Source organism: Microtus ochrogaster, chromosome 6 (assembly GCF_000317375.1).
Source record: "Microtus ochrogaster isolate Prairie Vole_2 chromosome 6, MicOch1.0, whole genome shotgun sequence".
Classification (NCBI taxonomy): domain Eukaryota; kingdom Metazoa; phylum Chordata; class Mammalia; order Rodentia; family Cricetidae; genus Microtus; species Microtus ochrogaster.
In genome coordinates this window covers 86,989,501-87,008,871 of record NC_022013.1, presented here as the reverse complement: position 1 = coordinate 87,008,871, position 19,371 = coordinate 86,989,501, and the positions used below count along the sequence as shown (strand labels likewise).

The window sequence follows — 19,371 nt, the reverse complement described above, 5'->3', positions numbered from 1 at the left end:
CCCAGACCCAAAAAGATGAACATGGGATGTACTCACTCATAATTGGTTTCTAGCCATAAATAAGGGTCATGGAGACTACAATTGGTGAACCTAAATAGGCTATTATTAAATCCAAATTTGGAACATATTTTAAATGCATCTTGTTCAAATGGGATTTATTCCAGAATGATCTTAATTCACACATTAATAACCATTTTTATTTTAATATATTAATGTGTGAATTATGGTCATTCTGAAATACAACCATAGTAACAATAAAATATTTTGGGAAAAGTGGGAAACAAATTCATAAAACTCAGCACAGGAAAAAGGAATGCAGCCTGACAAATAGCAAAATTGGAGAAGCAACAGCTTGAGGATTTGGTGGTAAAATGCATTCTCCTATTAAAATGAGAAGGCCAAAAATACACCATCACCACTTTTATTGAGCATTGTAGTAGAGACCCTGCCCAGTAAAATATGGCCAGAAAAAGAAATGAAAAGACATGGAGGAATGTCCAACCTTTAGATATTGCAACATGATTTTGTCATCTACAAAATTCACTTGCAAACTGCATAAATTACAAAAAAAATCCTCATATTTTAATTAAGCTTATAATATTGAGCAGTGTTTACAGCTATACTCAGTCACACACACCCCACGGGCCTTAAGATGGCTATATCTGAATTGTAGAAACAAGAAAAAGAATTCTGGTTCTTAACAGATAATTTGACATTATAGGAAGAAAATCTTTAACATGAAGAAATAGAGATATATTTCCCTGGTAAATTTGCCTTGTGCACACTGAAAACAAACTAATATTTGTAAGTAAACTGAATGATTACACTCTTAATTGGAAACAAGTATATGTCTGTATCATAGCAATTTCACAATTCCTTAACCCCAGAATGTGTATGAGAGCTTATCACTTGATGGTTTTCTCTATTAGGCTTTCTTGCTTACAATTTTCAAAATAAGCGTATGAAAACTGTGAGAAAAATTCCAGATTACAAATACATTAAGTCTCTAAATTTCAAAGTCTTTAGAAAATGAATTTAAACTTAGTAGTGGTGCACACATGTAATCCCAGGAAGTAGAGGCAGGAGTGAAGTTCAAAGCCAGTCTCACTGTAGTGCAAGTTCAAGGCCAATCCTGGCTACGGGAGATGTAGAAGAGAAAACTCATTGTTTGGTAACTTCAACTGTTATAACGTCTCTCTAACCTGAAATGTGGTTTACACAGTCACCATCACAGCTATCCGCTCTCTATGGGAAAGCCCTGCTGCTAGGTAGTAAACAGGAAATCACGTTATTTTCTTTCTCTTTAACCACTTTGTAAACTATTTTCTAAAGTTACTTCATAAATAAAACATGAACAAAGGAACACATGTACAAAGAAAGGCTCTCAGATTTTTGCACCTAAAAAATTTTTGTTTTGCTTTCCATTAAACAAATTATGTAATTTTATTAGATCACAACTCCACAAATCACAACATAACCTGCTCACAATCCTTATGTTACTACAGTGTATTGTGCATAACAGGATTTAGCTCCTATGAGACAATTAAGAGATAAAATATTTACATTACCAAATCTACTTTAACTAAACCATTTCATAGAATGTAAGACAAGTATTCCTGATGGAGGAAGGTCACTGGTTAATTAAATAAAGAAACTGCTTGCCCTGATAGGTTAGAACATAGGTGGGTGGAGTAAACAGAACAGAATGCTGGGAGGAAGAGGAAGTGAGCTCAGAGACGCCATGCTCCCCTCTCCAGGGCAGACGCAATAGCTCTGCTCTCTGAAGCAGACGCGATGGAGCAAGCCGCCAGGTCAGACATGCTGAATCTTTCCCGGTAAGACCAATGCTACACAATTTATTAGAGATGGGTTGATTGGGATAACAGAATTAGCCAGTAAGGGCTAGAGCTAATGGGCCAAGCAGTGTTTAAATGAATACAATTTGTGTGTTGTTATTTCGGGGCATAAGCTAGCCAGGCGGCCTGGGTGCTGGGAACGCAGCACCACCGCTATTACAACATATTCCATTGACAGAGATTATGGATATTATAAATACAAGCTAAATAACAAAAATGGTTATTTGAAGGCACAACTGGTTACAAAAGAGTAACAACAAGAAGGTTCAATCTGTTAAAAAAAATTAAAATAATGAACAGGTATAACAAATTCACACTAGCATTTCATCAAACAAAATGTTTTCAATAAGTTATCTCTTAAATTTGTATTAATGTCCCAAAAGTCACATTATATATTAATTGACTACTAAGATTCCTAATTTGTTACCAAAGAACTGACTTTCTACATTCATAAATTATTACTTAGTGCTATACTTGGGGTATGATAAGAGTCACCCAAGCATTCTTTGTGATGTTAGGTTTGGTCCCATGGTAGCAGTTTAGAGATATGATAAATGCTTTGAGAGTGACGCCTGAAGAGAAGTCCTCAGGGTCACTAGGGGCATGCTCTTGTTGGGTTATTCTCATGAGACCCCTTTAGTTCTTGTAAGACAATGATTATAAAAAAAAAAGTACTGTTGTAAAATACTATTTTAACTAGGCAAAGATGTGTTCCATTTGATGCTTCAGAATATTACTTTTTGTAAAGGTGTGTTACTTTTTTTTATGCTACATTTCTTTAACAATGTAAGAATGTATATGTATGTAAACATGTTTTACATCTATTTCACCTTGCCTGCCTAAGGCACATGACTGGTCTAATAAAAAGCTGAATAACTAGGCAGGAAAGGGATAGGTGAGACTGTCAGGCAGAGAGAATAAACAGAAGGAAATATCTAGGCTTGAGCAAAGGAAAGAATGAAAGAAGGAAAAGCAGAGAGAACAAGGGAGACACCTAGGCCAGAAGCCAGGCAGACACCAATAAGTCAGACAGGAGTAGCAGTGAAAGTAAGATAAACAGAAGGAAAGAAAAGTAAAAAGCCTTGAGGCAAAAGGTAGATAAAAAGAACAAGTTAATTTAAGTTAAAAGAGCTAGTCAGAAAAGAGAGCCTAAGCTAGGCCAAGCATTTAAAACTAGTTAAGTCTACATGTCATGATTTTGGAGCTGGTTGGTGGTGCAAAAGAAAAAGCCAGATACAAAGCATGGTGATGGAGGAAGGTCTTTGGTTAAATAAAGAAACTGCCTTGACCCTGATAGGTTAAAATTTAGATAGGCAGAGCAAACAGAACAGAATGCTGGGAGGAAGAGGAAGTGAGCTCAGATGCCATGCAGCTCTCTCCAGGGCAGACGTGATGCAGCCAGCCACCAGGTCAGACATGCTGAATCTTTCCTAGTAAGCGCACCTCGTGGTGCTACATAGATTAATAGAAATGGGTTAAGAGACTGAAACTAATGGGCCAGGCAGTGTTTAAAAGAATACAGTTTGTGTGTTGTTATTTCGGGGTATAAGCTAGCCAGGCGGCCAGGAGCCGGGCTGTGGGAAGAAGCCCACAGCTCATACTACAGCATGGTCTCTCTTGTCCTCTCCCTGTCGTCTGTCTCCAAATGTGATGGTTTGCGTGCTCAGTTACCATCTGATACCTGACAGGGAACTTTCAACAGAGTTAAGTACATGTAGCTGCCATGCCTTTGAGCCTCCAAACTAGTAAATAAACTAAACAAACATCTTCTTTTTACAAAGTGGCTTATTTCAGGTATTTTACTGTGGAATTAAAAAGTAGGCTAAAACATTTAGGTTTTTAAGAAACAAGATTATTTAAAATATTTAAAAATTGTAAAACACTATTATTATTGCAGCTTATTTAATTTACCATTTAAAATCTTTTTAAATTGTTGAAATTTCCTATTGTACTAGTGTACTATGTGTTTCTACATGGCAAATATTACCAGTAGTTATAATAAACTGAAAAAACACAAAAGCAAAATTCACTATTTAGCTTTTAAGGTTTGGAGTCACCCAGAACATTATCAGTAAGAATTTGTTAAATACACAGGTAGTTACTATGCTAATATAAAACCAAGCTGAAAAGTGATCCTTAGGTCCACCTCAGAGGAAAATACAGATATTAACTTAGTCTATGCTATGCAATAACTATCCATTCTACGCTAGCAATGTCAAGTTTGTATGTCATCTGAATCATCTTCAAATGCTACAGAAAACTCCACAGGACAGTTTCATTATTGATAAATCTCTAACAACAAGACTAAGAAAGCACTTATCCTATACGAATATCACTATTTAGCACCTTTTCCCCATTGTCTGTGAAGTTATTTACTGAAAAATCAACTTACATTAAAGGTACAAATAAAAACAGATAGTATCTAGAAAGAAGTTAGATAATCAAGAACTGATTCAAATATATATATTCTAATATATGGAGAAATAAAACTAATACTCAAACTAAAAACTATATTACCATTTGTTTCCAGTATTGGAAACATGTGCTCTACCACTGAACAACCTGGAAGCAACATTCTCAGCAATGAATTTAACTTCATTTTTTTATATTTTAGTCACTATAGTAAGTAATTTTAATACAATTCTCTACAGTGATACCTAATAATGCTTAAAAACACACTATAATGTAAAGGAGACAGATATCTCCAAACAAATACACCAGGGTTCAAGTTATAATTATCTGTCCAGGGTAAATAACAATGCTTTCGGGAAGAGAAATTCTTGGAGCCAAATGAAAGCCAAGCAACAGTGTACATTATGAAATATGTTTGACTGAAACATGAAATTATTATTCAAACAGTACTGAAATTGTCTAGAAGAACAAATAGTGGGGGATGCCAGAATTTATTTACTCTAGAGTTTCAAATAATGCTTTCAAGAATTTAGTTAATTACATCACAAATTCTAACTCGGCACACTTAGTTGCCAAAAATACCAAGAAAATTGTAAAAAATAAATAAATAAATAAAATGAGAGAGCACTACCAGTATCACAATTTTTTCTCATAACTGTATAAACAGTATCACGAGACACCTAAAAGAAACCACCACCAAGAAAAAAATGATAATTAACAAAGTGGAATACTTAACTGAAAGAGGAGGAAAACTCGAAATAAAACTTAGTGTTCTAAACTATTATAAAAGTAACTATTCACTACAAAGAATTTCTAGAAATATGAATTACTGAAATTATTCAGTAACACACTGGAAGAAAATGCAATGTCAATAAAACGTCCAAGAAAATACTTCTCTTTCCTAGAAAGACATGGAAAATGAATGTTTTTACTTATCAAATTGATTTAGAAGTTCTAGAAAGTAAGAGAATACACAAGAGAAAAAAAAGATATGGAAAAAGAAAACCCACTACAGAAAGGCTGACCTAAACTTTCATATTCAAACTGTCCACTAAATCTTTTAAGACAATGAGCAAAAAATGAGACTCTAATTCACCCTCCTTTAATTTCATTATTCCAAAGACACAGAAGCATCAACAGGTTCCATAGAACAAAAGTGGATTTTCCGCAAAGAAACATTCATGAGCCACCACACCATCACACCGCTCCTCAATAAAACTGGTTATTAAAGGCAAACAAATGCAGCCTTCAAAGTTCTGAATGAAGGCAATTTAAATGTGAATTTAAACCCAGCCAAGAAATGTACCAGACATGAAAGTCAAAAGGACAGTTTTAAATATTACACTGGCAAACACCCATACACATTACTCCTGAAAACATGTATCAACTTAGGAGACATTGTAGGAAACTGTGAAATGAGTTCAAAACAAAATAATAACAATATGAGATCCAAGGACGCATGTAGCTTAATAGAGAATGACATGGTGCTATCATACCCAGAAAACAGTACATTAGTACTTCGCATATTGGGATTAAAAAGCAAAACAATCAATGAATAAAGCATATGTTTTTCAACCAGCAGGGGAGAAACATAGACCTAAGAATGTTCAAGAAAAAGACAGGCATTGTCACCAATACGTACAATTCCAAACTTGGGAGACTGAGGCAGGAAGAACACAAGTTGAAGGTCCATTTGTGTTGAAATAGGAGCGGCGGGGCTGCGTCCCCAGCATCCGGCCGCCCCCACAGCTAGCTTATGCCGGAAATAATTACACGGAAACTGTATTCTTTTAAACACTGCTTGACCCATTAGTTTCAGTTTCTTATTGGCTAGCTCTTACATATTAATCTAACCCATTTCTATTTCTAATATCCATGTAGCTAACGAGCTGGCTTACCAGGAAAGATCTTAACCTGTGTCTGTCTGGAGTGGGAGAACCATGGCGACTCCCTGACTCAGCTTCTTTCTCCCAGCCTTCTGTTCTGTTTACTCCACCCACCTAAGGGTTGGCCTATCAAGGGGCCTAGGCAGTTTCTTTATTCCTTAACCAATGAAATCAACAGATTGATATATGACGCTCCCACATCACATTTGGGATATACAGTCAGACCTTGTCTCAAAAGCCATAAAAGGAAAGAAAAAAAAGTTACAAAAATCATGACGCAAACCATAGAAAGACATAATTTTGAGAACTGAGAAGCTACAAAAAAAAGTCCCTTTTATCTTTAGAATATCATAAATGTTCTTTGCTTTTCAGTTATAGCAGTTTAACTACTATAAACCTTGGCAATAAACAATAAATATTATATATAGACAATACAATCCATAAAGGGAATATTAGGAATTCAAGACACAGTTTACAAAAGCAAATTTAGAGATAATGTTCTCAAAGGTGCTGGTCCAACATCTAAGTTTTAGCCATAAAGGCAACAAAACAAAAAGGAAAAGGTAAATGGGTCTCCCAAGTTAATTTTTTTTCCATTTTCATAACAAAGACACCAGATTATATAAAAACAGTTATTCAAAAATAAAGTACTGTGTATTGTATGCACAATTAGGCTACTGATCAACACAAAAATTAAAGATAAAGTTTACAGCTGAGCAGTCATGGCGCATACCTTCAAGTCCAGCACTCGGGAAGCAGAGGAGGATCTCTCTGAGTTTGAGGTCAGCGTGGTCTACAAAGTGAGTTCCAGGACAGCCAGAGAAACTGTCTCAAAAAGATTAGATAGATGGATGGATGGATGGATGGGAAAATGGGCCAGCGGACGCTACAATGATTTTCTCTAAAGACAGGAACCAACTGAAGAGATAAAGCACAGAAACGTCTGACATTTCATTTGACACCTGAGTACTTACTCACATCCTCACATTATGTTCAGATGGTCACTACTTCTCAACAAACATAAACACGGATTCACAGACAAACACACAGACACACAGAGTATGTGTGATTCTCTGTCCAGTATAGGAACAACAGAATTTCTTGCATACCATTTTCTTTGTTTTCTATTATATAGTCTACAGACTAAACACCAACCTTCCATCATAGTATTTCAGAAAAGATGTGGTTAATTAAAAATACTCAAGGCCTTGGGCCTTAGACAGACAGGAATATAAAGATATCCATAGTCATTACCTCCTTTGGGCCTTACGACAGTCTTACAAACCAGATTTTAGGAACTAATAAAGAAAAATTTTGAAGGCTTAAATGATTTGCCATCTTCTCTCTTCCCTTTCCCTACCAAAGAAAGAGAATATAAACTAGTTAAGAGAAAACGAATTCAGCTGGGCGGTGGTGGCACACGCCTTTAATACCAGCACTCGGGAGGCAGAGGCAGGCGGATCTTTGTGAGTTCGAGACCAGCCTGGTCAACAAGAGCTAGTTCCAGGATAGGCTCCAAAGCCACAGAGAAACCCTGTCTTGAAAAACCAAAAAAAAAAAAAAAAGAAAGAAAAAAGAAAGAAAAAAATTCACAGCACTGCAATCTGAATGCTTTCCAAATACATAAGAACAAAAGAAAAAAGTTAACATCGAAGGTCAGTTGTAGCAGGAATTCTAATAAAACCCAGAGTCAGAAAAAAGGCGGTGGGAGCTGAAGGATGAGAGAAGCAATACAGCCAGCCACTAGAGAGACCTTTAATATCTACCAATGTTCAGACCAAAGAAGCAATCCTGTCCTCAGACTGTCTCCTCCGACAGCACTGAGCTCTTATCTCCTTCCACTTTGTATTCCTCTCTCTGTCCAGCCAGATCACTCCCTTCTCCACCTCTCAAGTGCTGGGATCACCTTTGTGTGCGCTCTGCTTCTGTTTTAGACAGATAGCCTTGAACTAACAAGAGATCCCTCTATCTCTGCCTCCCAAATTCTGGAATTAAAGGTGTGAGCCACCACTCCCTGGCCTCTAGGGCCTTAGCTCTGCACTCTGATCTTCAGGCAAGCTTTATCTGTTAAAACACACACAAAAAAATATATCACTACAGTCAGTCACTTTGGAAAACAAATTGACAATTTTATAAATTTAAACAGGCACTTACCCATATAGCCCAAAATCTTATCTTAGGTTATTACCCAAAACAAATGGAAATATATTTTAAGAAGGCATGTACTCAATGGTCATAAAAAGTTTATTCATAATATTCAGAGACAGTCCAAATTTCTACCAAGTATTAAAAGGATAAAGGCAGAAGTGAGTGACTTGCCTATAATCCCAGTACTCAAGATGCTTAGCAGGAAGGTCATCAAGTTGGATGACTACCTGAGCTACATGACCTTGGGTATAAAGTAAGATTCTGTTTCAAAAAGAGAATTAGAAATAAACAAATAAATGAAGAACTTTATTTCCACACCTCAGAATCCTACTTCTCACATATACCACATGGATAAAGCACTCAAGTATGTACAGGAAAGAAACCAGACACCAAAGACTGTGGATTTCAAGAGTCCATTGAACTGAAATCTTAGAAAAGCATAATTATAGTAACAGACAGCACATGAGGTGGTTGTCAAGGTTGAAAGAGAAGCACTGAACCAAAAAGATGCAGAAATAAACTTTTATAGAGTGATGGACATGTATGAGGACTGTAGTGTTTGCTGCATCACCATAAATATTAGACATAACTCATTAAAATGCTATACAACTTAATGAGGCCTATTTAAAAATTCCATAATACATTTGGCTTTTTAGCATAGATATTAACCAAAGATCTCCAAAGAATATGAAAAGTAATGTTTGAGAGGTACCTTAGTTAACAAAAATATAGGACTCAAAAGCATCCCTCATCCTATTTGATTGGTCATGCAGGTAGACAGATAAAGTGGCTGAGCATCCAGCCTAAAGGACTAGATCTCTAATAAACATAAAGATGATATAAGGTGGTGATCACTCAGATTATAAACTAAATTTTACATAGGCTATTTAATAATAAAAATGATGTATTTATCTAAAAAATGGACAAGAAATACAAAGTAAAAGTAGATAATATAAACAAGAAATACCAAATTAAACACAAAAAATCACTCTCCACATTTGAAGTTACATCATAGCTTTAACTTACCTAATTTATGGGCCTGTTCAACAATTCAACAGTGTATGGACTAAGCTTTCCCTTCCTTTCTACCACCATACAAATTGACTCAATAGAGTATTTTTACCTAAGTATATTATATTATACAGACACAAGAGTCCTTTTCTGTATGTTAAGTAATTCTGTAAAGTCTGTAGAATATGAAGATACCACAGAAAAATACAGTACTCACATGTGTGCATATAAAATCTAGTATCATAATTACAAACTAAAAAAAATCAAAATTAGGAGGAAATTCCCAATAAGCAAATTTCTAGCCTACATGTTGAGCATTATTTCTTTCTTAGACAGCACATCAGCATTTACTTGATCAGCTCTCAGGACACACTCGCTGTTCAGCACTTAACTTACCCCTCTTCTGAACCCAACCTTCTTTCACAATGGTAACATCGCTCATGATGGCTCCCCTCTGAGCCCCCAACTTGGAGAAATGATGCTTTGCAGGATCAGTTTTAGGATTTGGATTCTTTGCTGTGGCTGCTGCTGCTGCACTTCCCACTCTCTAGTGATGACTCAGCCTGGAAGGAAGTATTGAAGAAGAGTTTCTTTTTTCCCCATTCTTGAACTCACATAGCAATCACAAACAACTAAGCCTTTGTAAATGCCTTCATTTGACCTGACGTCACAAAGTCTAACTCTTCACACATGAGGGGCTTATTTACTGAACAGCTCTGTAATGACGACACTGCTCTGGTCTTGTGACAAATGTGACATGACAGTGACTGGATAAAATGTCCTGACAAAACCATGTCAGACCTACACAAACAAACAGCATGTCTTAGAACATATACTGAAATGACGGGACAAAGAATAAAAGTTAAGTGGCTCAAATCCCTCTAATTTCAGATAGTTATATCAAAGTACTTTATGTAAAGTAAAATGTGCCACGAAACTAATGTTTATATAATCCACCTTGCTCTAAAAATATTTCAGGTAGATTACATTAAGTACACAACATTTAGTAATTTTTTGTTAGATAAAGAAACTGAAACAAAAGTAATATGAAGTAAAAAAGACATGACAATAACTAACTGCTCATCTATCATAATCTGATCATCTTCACAACTGTATTAGGGCATTATTAATTTCACAGAATGGAAAAAACTGGGACTCACAGAGAAAAGGTAACTTGCTAGACTTCAAGGTAGTAAACTATAGAGCTAAGTTCTGAATTCAGAATGCCTGACTCTGAAGTCTGCTCTCTTCATTTCAAAACTCTACATGTAAAAGATGAGCCAAATTTATGGAATAAAATGTTTTAGGAAATTTGTAAATTCAAAAATATGACAGGTTTCAATGCAACTGTATCTGTAATATAAAAAAAAAAACAGAATTGCTCAAAAAGAAATAGAGTGTTTTCTAAGACAAACAGTAGAAATGTATGCCCTGGGTCTTTATATGATAAATTCGGAGTAAAAAGGCTTTTATATATATATATATATGTGTGTATATATATATGACAATAAGCTTAATGAACTATTTATTATTATCCCTATCAATCTAAGAAAAAAATTGCTTCTACATTTGCAAAAATATGGACTAGATATGCTGGTGTTAGGTGGCCAAGGACAAACAGCATGAACTCTAGGTAACTAGAAAAAAAAACAAAAACGGATATCTAGAGTAACTATATTACTCTATGAAGTTGGGTTTTCATAAATAATACACAGCATTAAATTCAATGTTAGATTCCCAGCTAGTACTGAACTAAATTATAAGTTTTCCTCCAACACATATTATATGTGAAGCCTAACTTTTTATCAATCAGTGATTAAAACTAAACATTCTCTGAACAATCTGACAAAGGCTATATGGCTCAATAGAAGACCACCCTGTCATGGGCTATACAAATATGTTACGTGCAATACATAGGAGAAAGGGCAGAACTACTCAAAAGCATAATCATGGGGACCTGTTGCCGCAGAATAAAGACTGCAATCTGGGTCTCTTTCCCAAAATGATGATTGTTTGAAAGAACATTAAATTAAAAGATTTGGAAAAAATAAATCGTTTGTTCAGGTAACTTTGGGGAAATTTTATAATTCTGTCCTCCTGACACATCTCTCCTAACATTAAATATTCTAAAATAAGATATAATTTACCACCAGCAATTCCCACAATGAATACTGCCAGGAGAAAAGTCACATTATTTAAAGCAATACCCACTTCACATTAAAAACAGAACAAAAAATAAATAAAAGCCCTAAAGTATAGCATTCAAACATCATTTGAGTTTGATTGGGATCATATCTGAAAAACCCAAGTAACTGCATATTATATAGCTAAATCAAAGGGTTAACTCTGTATATTGTATAAAGAACTTTAAGTAAATACTGGAAAAGACTAGTGCAAAATGATGTCATCATCATAGCTGCACTCAGCTCTTCTCACTGGTACTATTTAGACAAATGAGCTCAATTTCTAGTAAGATTGTTTATTTTTCTCATTATAAAACTATACAATCTGGACAAAAGAGAATTTATATCATTCTTGGGAATAGAAGTAGAATAAATATTAGGATAATATCAAAAACAATATATCCAAGAGATACTTCCAATTAAAGTAAAATGTGTTGGAATACCCTTACCAAGAACACTGAGAGGATGGAAGTCTTCCTGAAATTCAACGAGATCAATCAAATCAAATAATCTTATTTTATAATGGACCTGTTTCTGAAAACTAATTTCTTGGACAGAGAGAGACAAAAAAAAAAAAAAAAGAGATAGGGAAGGAGAGGCACGGAAGGGAAAGGGAGGAAAGAAGGGAGGGAGGAGGGAGGAAGGGAGGGAACAATCAATGAATATATGTTTTTAAAAAAGCTTTTAAAATGTACATTAAAGCAGCAAGTTTTACAAACTTTATTAGGGCCACTGCACCTAATTGTTAGAGGTGGTCTTATTCCATCGCATTTGAAACAAGTTATCAAATTTTACCTATAACCACAACTTTCAGTTTTAAAACCTGTTCTTGTATCTAAAAGCTAAAATGGTATTTTCATTAAAGATAATTTTTAAAATGTAATCATTAGATTAGCAGGAAAGGCTGTCTTTAATATGTAAAAGCAATGCTATTGGCTCCTAAACAATAAACATATCCTCTGGTTTGATTTCCTAAGTGGCAATGCTCCTGTTCCAGTCATCTAGTCTCCTGTTAAGTCACCCACATTTCCATAAACACTAGTCCACAAGATGAGCTAAAGTTCTGTCACCTGTTTCCAATGGTAAAGCAAACTTGACCCTCCTCCCATAGTAACTTTTGTAGAAATATGCTCTGTGCAAACATAAAATTTGGTTTATTTTTAAGTTTATTGAATTAAATATTTTAGTGCAAGATAATCTAATTTTTTATCACTTATAAAAAGGTACATACAAAACTCATAGTGAATTCAGTAGTAAAGTTATTTTCATTCATGATTCACTATCAGAGAATATAATAACTTCATCTGAATATCATTTTATAATATACAAAACCTTTCCCATCTTTAATTCTACTGAATCACAATGTAAATTATTAAAGCAATTTGACTGTGCCTGGCACTTATTCAACAAATACAGAATTAGTGAATAAGTAGATGAATGAACAAAGATGTAACAGCTTTAGATAATAAAGAATAAGCTATGTAAACAAGTTTAGTAAGTCAACAGGGAAAATGGCAAGTTGCCATTTTTAAAACAAAAGTAAGTTTAAACATTGTGGAAGCGGTTATATGTAATTAAAATTCCTGTATGTTAAGTCATGTTTCCTATGGCCTTCCATAAAGTGCAAGGACTAGACTACATTAAAACTACCCTATTTTTTCTTGACATTTTAAATCACTTTGTGTTAAGATCATCAATTTTCAACTCCAAATAAAAGAAACCTTAATGTACTTAAAATTATTCATTATCAAAGATTTTCTTATTGATGCTTTAAATAATTTTCAAGACTTCAGCAACCAGTCATGCAATTTAAAGCAATAATATCAAACATGCTTTAGAATGTCATTCACTCAAAAAATGTGAACTATACCAATACTTATTCAGTCAATAAATTATAATATATATGTATATACTGTCTACTCAGTGACAAGAACTAAAATAGCATCTTAAATCTTTCTCAAGCCTATTATATATTTGCTATCCAAGATCTTTCATTTATAACCCCTATTGGATTCTTAATTATGAACCTAAGAAAAGTGTGGCCAAGAGCAATAATGACAGTATTTCCCACAGTTGCCACACACAGGGAAAATCAATAAAAGTAATCATCTGCAATTAATGTCTTCCATCAGTTTCATCTGCATTATACGAAATAACAAAATATAAACTGTCAAATGTAATTAACAAAATGTTTTAAAGTAAACCAAAGAAAATAAAAGTATCAAGAAAACTATCACAAATGAACTAACATAAAACTAAACTTAGATTGAAAAGCACACAGTAATTCTTTCATACAAGTGAAAAGACACAGTAATTCTCTTTCATACAAGTGAAAAGACACAGTAATTCTCTTTCATACAAGTAAGTGCAAAGTTCATATGTAAATAATTTCCTGTATGTCAGCTACCTCTTTTTTTTGGGCGGGGGGGGAGAAGGGGGATCTCTGAGACCTGTAGGCCTGACAATCCTGGAGCTCACTAAGTATGAGGAAGTGTCCTTGAACCTGACTCAAACCCCCAAGTGCTGGGATTAAAGACGTGATCCGTCAAACCTGGCTTCATACATGCTTATTTCTAAATTAAAACCCATAATAACTTTCTTTAAACTATAGTTGATCTTTGGCTGTAAGGTTCCATGCTATCATTTTAGACTTTATGATAGCCAAACTGAATTAATAAAAGAATTTAATTTTAACAACTGATATTTTAAAACATAAATGATGAGCAAGAAGAACTACTTTAGATTCTATGTAGTTTCAGATTTTAGTAAGTATATCATAAGAAAATCTAAGCCAGGATGTAGCACATGACTGCAATCCCAGCTACTCTGGAGGCTGAGGCAGGGGGATCACAAGTTTGAGGCTAGTCTGATAAGTATAGCAAGTTCAAGGTTAGTCTGGGCCACTTGGTGAGACCATGGCTCAAAATAAAAGCATTAAAAGGGAGAATCTGTGAAAGCTGGTACGATAAACAACCTGCTTTTGATCCCCCCCAAAAAAAGAGAAGAAATTAATGTATATACCAGGACAAATACACAAGGCTATATCAAACTTTCAAAAATATATGCAGGAAAAGTAAACACACTGAAGTGGAAATGAAATTCAAAACAATTTGTCTTGGTATTTTGAATAACCTGTTCCTACTTGGAGTTGTTACCCTATAAGCTCTATTCAAAATACAGTAATAACACTGTAGTTTTTTTCCTAAAACCTGAAACTTTTTGACAAACCGTCAGACCTTTCAAATTGTTAATTCTTAAAAACCAACTCTATAAACAAAAATACACATTAAAAAAAGCATTTTCCTCTTTTTCTCTACATCAAAGTACAATCTCAACCAATGTACATCTCAACATGTCCATTATTAAAAAGCTTGTGCTAGGTGATGTACCTAATATTCTGACTTCAAACACTGATATGTTTATCCTCTGCTTCATATAAACCAATAAAAAAGCTATTAAGACAGCCCCTTTTACTTCTAACGTAAAACGTTGCTTAACTGTATATAAAGACACCTATGATAACTTAGGGCTACTAAAGAACACTGGCTCAACTGGCCATTTAATTCAATATACACACAGAATTCTAAAATCTGCTTCAGGCACCTCTCAACTGTAAAATGGAAGTACTTAATGTACACACATAAAACCTATCTCTAGTCCACTAAACATCAAGAATTACTGGCAGATTTTCCCCCCAGGATTAGAATCCCTGGCAAAGTTCTTCTTAAAGTTTTCTTTAGAAAAAGCAACAGACAGACCAAAAAACTTTATTAACTATTTTCAACTCTGCTTCCCTCAGACTGGTACTGATAATGTCCCTTTAATTCTCTGTGTCTCAATTTCCTTAGCCACAAAGGAAATGTAGCATTACATATTCGATAGCTTTTTCATAGCTGATATTTAGGATTCTTCACATTGAAATCTACAATTGACTTCATACAGAAGTGGCATTGCAGATGACAATCATGATTATGTACAGCTCCTATCCTCAAAATTTAATATACAGTTAAAACAAAGCATCAAGAAGGCAGGCATTCAACTCAAACCAAATCTGGACTAATCTCCATTATTGGCTAAATTCTACCTTCCTGTTTAAAACTCCCAGATATCCAGATATAGTCAGAAACTTTCTTAATATAGAAGAGATAAATTCTCCTCTAAACATCTTTTGTTTTCTTCTAGAAAACCTTTTTAATTTTCTTTCAGAATACAAGAAAAATTACCCATTTAGAAATACAAAGTACATTAACGCAATAATTTTTAAATAAGTATATTTGAATAGTTTTTTAAGAACTAAAAGCACATTTATAAGCCAAAAGGCATATTAATCTATTCTCCAACTATTTGAAGATTTCCTAGGAGAAGTAAATGTACTTCAAATTTGATGAAAGATGCCACAATAAACTATGTAAACAGTTGAGGTATTTATTTGAAACTAAAATGAAAGAAATATTAGCAGTTTAATCAATACAGCTTTTAAAACTATATTAACTTGATCCTGTGGAACTTTTTATAGTATAGATAGATCATGATATAATTATATATATATACACACATACATAATTTAGCAATGTCACTGTGGACTCTAAGAATGAGTACAAACAAAGTGTTTTAGAATAGGAAATTTTAAATGAAATGATTTTTATGCTGTATGGAGTGTTTCTTATGTAAAGTTCACTTTCAAAAGTGCATCAAGATTGCTCCGAAGATTAGATGAATTACAATATTAAAGTACATAGCAATACCTGGCACATGGCAAGTGCTCAGGGGTTAGTGGCTAGAATTAACTGGAAACTAAGTCTAGTAATATCAGATATTAAAGACTTTAATGACACATCTGTTAATAGTAGTCTACCTTAGAAAAGAATATGCTGCATTAAACCAAAACTAAGAATGCAGAGGATGCTGAAATATGGCACTCAACAGCAACTTTTAAATATTAACACAAACCTTCCATTAAAAATAGTTGTGTTATTAATTCAAGGTAACTTGAAAATGCAATCAAATATAAAATTAACCAAATAAAAAGTAATTTTTGGCCTTGCATTTAATTGTAGAAATTCAAAACTATCCCAAATTGGTCTTCTTTTTAATGCTATAAACTTAATCATTATAAAGCCAAGATCTTACTAAATTATGACTCAGATCCAATTAACACATTAACAGGAATCACCTTTTCATCCCAGGGATAAAGTCTTGAACTTATAGATACTACAAAGTAAAGTATTATTAGTTATCTCTTCATAAAAATATGCAAAGTTTAATTAAAAGCTAAACTTGTAAACAATGTATGAGACAAGTTCACCTTTATGAAGAAGCCTAAGAATTTAGAAATTTTCACATTAAAATCAAAACCTGGAGTTTAAAATTCCTAAACCCCTACACTGAAATCATGCTTTGTCTCTGAACTTTAATCAAAAGACTTTAGATGCACAGTTCTACAAAACAAACTTTAATGATGGTATCTTCTGAATGAAGTGCTAAAACCTTACCCCTCCAAAGCACAATCCTCATCTTACTATTTATACAGTGAATTGAACCTTACTTAAAATGTTTTAGCTGAAAAATTACATATACAAGCTTGTACTGTTGGCACACACCTATAATCCCAACACTCAGGAGGCTGGGGCAGGAGGATCCCTAGCAGGCCAGCCTAGGCTACAGAGTTAGTTTCATAGACACCTAAGCTACACAGGGAAACCCCTCTATTCCAAAATCACAAAAAATACAATTACAAATATAAAAAAATCCAAAAATTTTCAAGTATTCTTTCATATACAATGCAAAACTACCAATGTTAAAGTTAAAGAAAAATAATTTTAAGTTGAAAACTATTCACTCATCATTACAGAAAACCTAACTGTAGGGGAAAATGAATAACAAATTTCATAATTTTTGTAGTAATAACTTTTAAAAACTAAGAAAACATGCTACTGCAAATATACAAAACAAACACAAACAAAACCCTACACCTACATTCATCCAAATTTGTCACATTCAAATGACACTTTAAAATTAGGACCTCAAGATACTAGGGTCATCTCTGTTTTTCATAAAGTTATTAAATAGAATCAAGATTTCATAATGACAAAAGGAACAAAATCTAGTCTTGACCTGCACCTTGAACGCAGTTTCTGGTCATACAATCTGGAAAACCAGTAATTCATGAAGATACTTTTTAAAAATGTTTTAAACAACCGTCTTCTGGACTATTCAGACCCATCTTCATGCCCTGAACCATATTTATTGGACGCTTCCACCTTTGGCTTTTTCTACTTTTTCCTACGTTGAATATATAACTTAACAGGAGTATCTACCATAAGCAAATGAAGTGGCTGCTTAGAAATTTATATTTCTACTAAAAAATATGAGCGTGCTTTACCAACTACGGAACACATGTCTAAACTGATGATCTGAGACAACTGTCAATGTATTACATATGAAGTCCTTGTGCTGTATCCCTTTCAGAACACACCAAACGTGTGATGACTCTATCAATAACAGAAATTAACCGATACAGATTCACAGGTTTTATTGTTGAATTTCTACCTGTAAACTTTATCAATTACAATCCATCAATGTTTTTAACCAAAATCACACTGGTGAACTGAGTTTTATTTTCATAACATTCTTTTGATGGAGATATGAGAGAATCCAAGCTTTAACTTATGGGTAAGCATTTTTTTTTCCTGCTTTCTAAAGATAACAGTAAACATCACTACTGTAAAAGCCTGGCCCTAAAGTGAGTCAGTTATCTCTAACCTAAGTGTAGATTCCCAGGAAATCCCACACAAGGGGCGACCCCGCCTCGGCACCAGGGCTATCATTGTCACCAGCCTAAGCTTCAACTTCGGGCTTCTAAAGGGCCTCCCCAGCATCATGGCTGATGCAGACCGATGCGCAGGAGGCGGAGGAGGTGGACAAGGAAGAAGCTGGTTTGTTTACTTGCAGCCTGAGCCGCCGCCGTCGCCGCCAGCGACAGCATCAGTGGATCAGCCAAACCCAGCATCTTCCGCACATTTCTATTCTTAGCACACAACTCCCTAGCGGATCAAAACCCCACTACTATTAAAAACACAGACTTGCACGTTACCCACCTCGCACAAGCACACCCGCACCCCATCAGCACCGTCCTCTCCCGGGCGCCGGCGGGGTGCGGCGAGGTGGGGTGGGTAACGGGAGAAGGAAGGAGACCCCGGGGACGCCGGTGCATCCTCGCCCGCACTCCCGCCACATGCGCAGACGGCCCCTCCCCCCAACCCAAACACCGACTCGCCACCGGCTGCTGGCGTTACATAACCTCGCCGCCGCCCCCCGCCCCGGCCCGCCGCCCCCTCCCCTTGCCGTGCAGCCGGGCGAGTTAAGGGTGAAGAGGCTGGGCTCGAGCGAAGCAGAGCCCTAGGGCGCCGGGCCGTACGACCCAGACACGCAGCACACGGTACCGCTAGGCCGGGAACACCCCCTCCCCGGCCGCCCGCGTACAGCCACCGTTCCCCCGCCCCCCCCCAAGCGAGGGGGTGTCGGTGTCACCCACGCCGGGCATCCCCCGGCCTCCACCTCCACACCCATAGCCCCCAAGCCTCCGGAGGGAGGGGGAAAGCCGGTCCCCCACCCACGCCCCCGGCGGCCGCGGTGACACCCAGACGCCCCCGCCTCACCCACCCGCGTTGCCGCCGCCCCCTCCCGAGGGAGGCAGGGAGGGAGCCGCGGAGCCCTCGGGGAGTTCGACGAGGCGGGGAGGGGGGGCGAGAGCTGGGGGCGGCGGCTGTTACCTGCAAAGGCGGCGGCGGCAGCCCCGCAGCTGCTCGGGCGGTGGCGGAGGATGGAGCGGGGGGGGCGGGGGGAGGAGAGCTGGGTGGGGAGAGGGCAGGGAGC

General features: G+C 36.0%; 1 protein-coding gene across 4 annotated transcripts in view; it reads right to left on the bottom strand.

Moving 5' to 3' along the window:
* The window catches only part of Akt3 (AKT serine/threonine kinase 3), a 235,551-nt gene extending 216,205 nt beyond the window's left edge, over positions 1-19,346 (bottom strand). For 2 of the 4 annotated variants that reach the window (XM_013346981.2, XM_026779836.1), the window contains exons 1-2: positions 19,269-19,346; positions 9,710-9,876 (exon numbers count right to left, since the gene is read on the bottom strand). In XM_013346981.2, coding sequence (XP_013202435.1) covers positions 9,710-9,755 — 46 coding nt within the window. In that variant the 5' untranslated portion in view covers positions 9,756-9,876; positions 19,269-19,346. Of the gene's footprint in view, positions 1-9,709; positions 9,877-11,945; positions 12,045-18,593; positions 18,672-19,268 lie in introns of those variants that run through there. The other 2 variants (XM_026779835.1, XM_013346982.2) reach the window with 2 other exon arrangements.
* Positions 19,347-19,371: the final 25 nt, after the last annotated feature.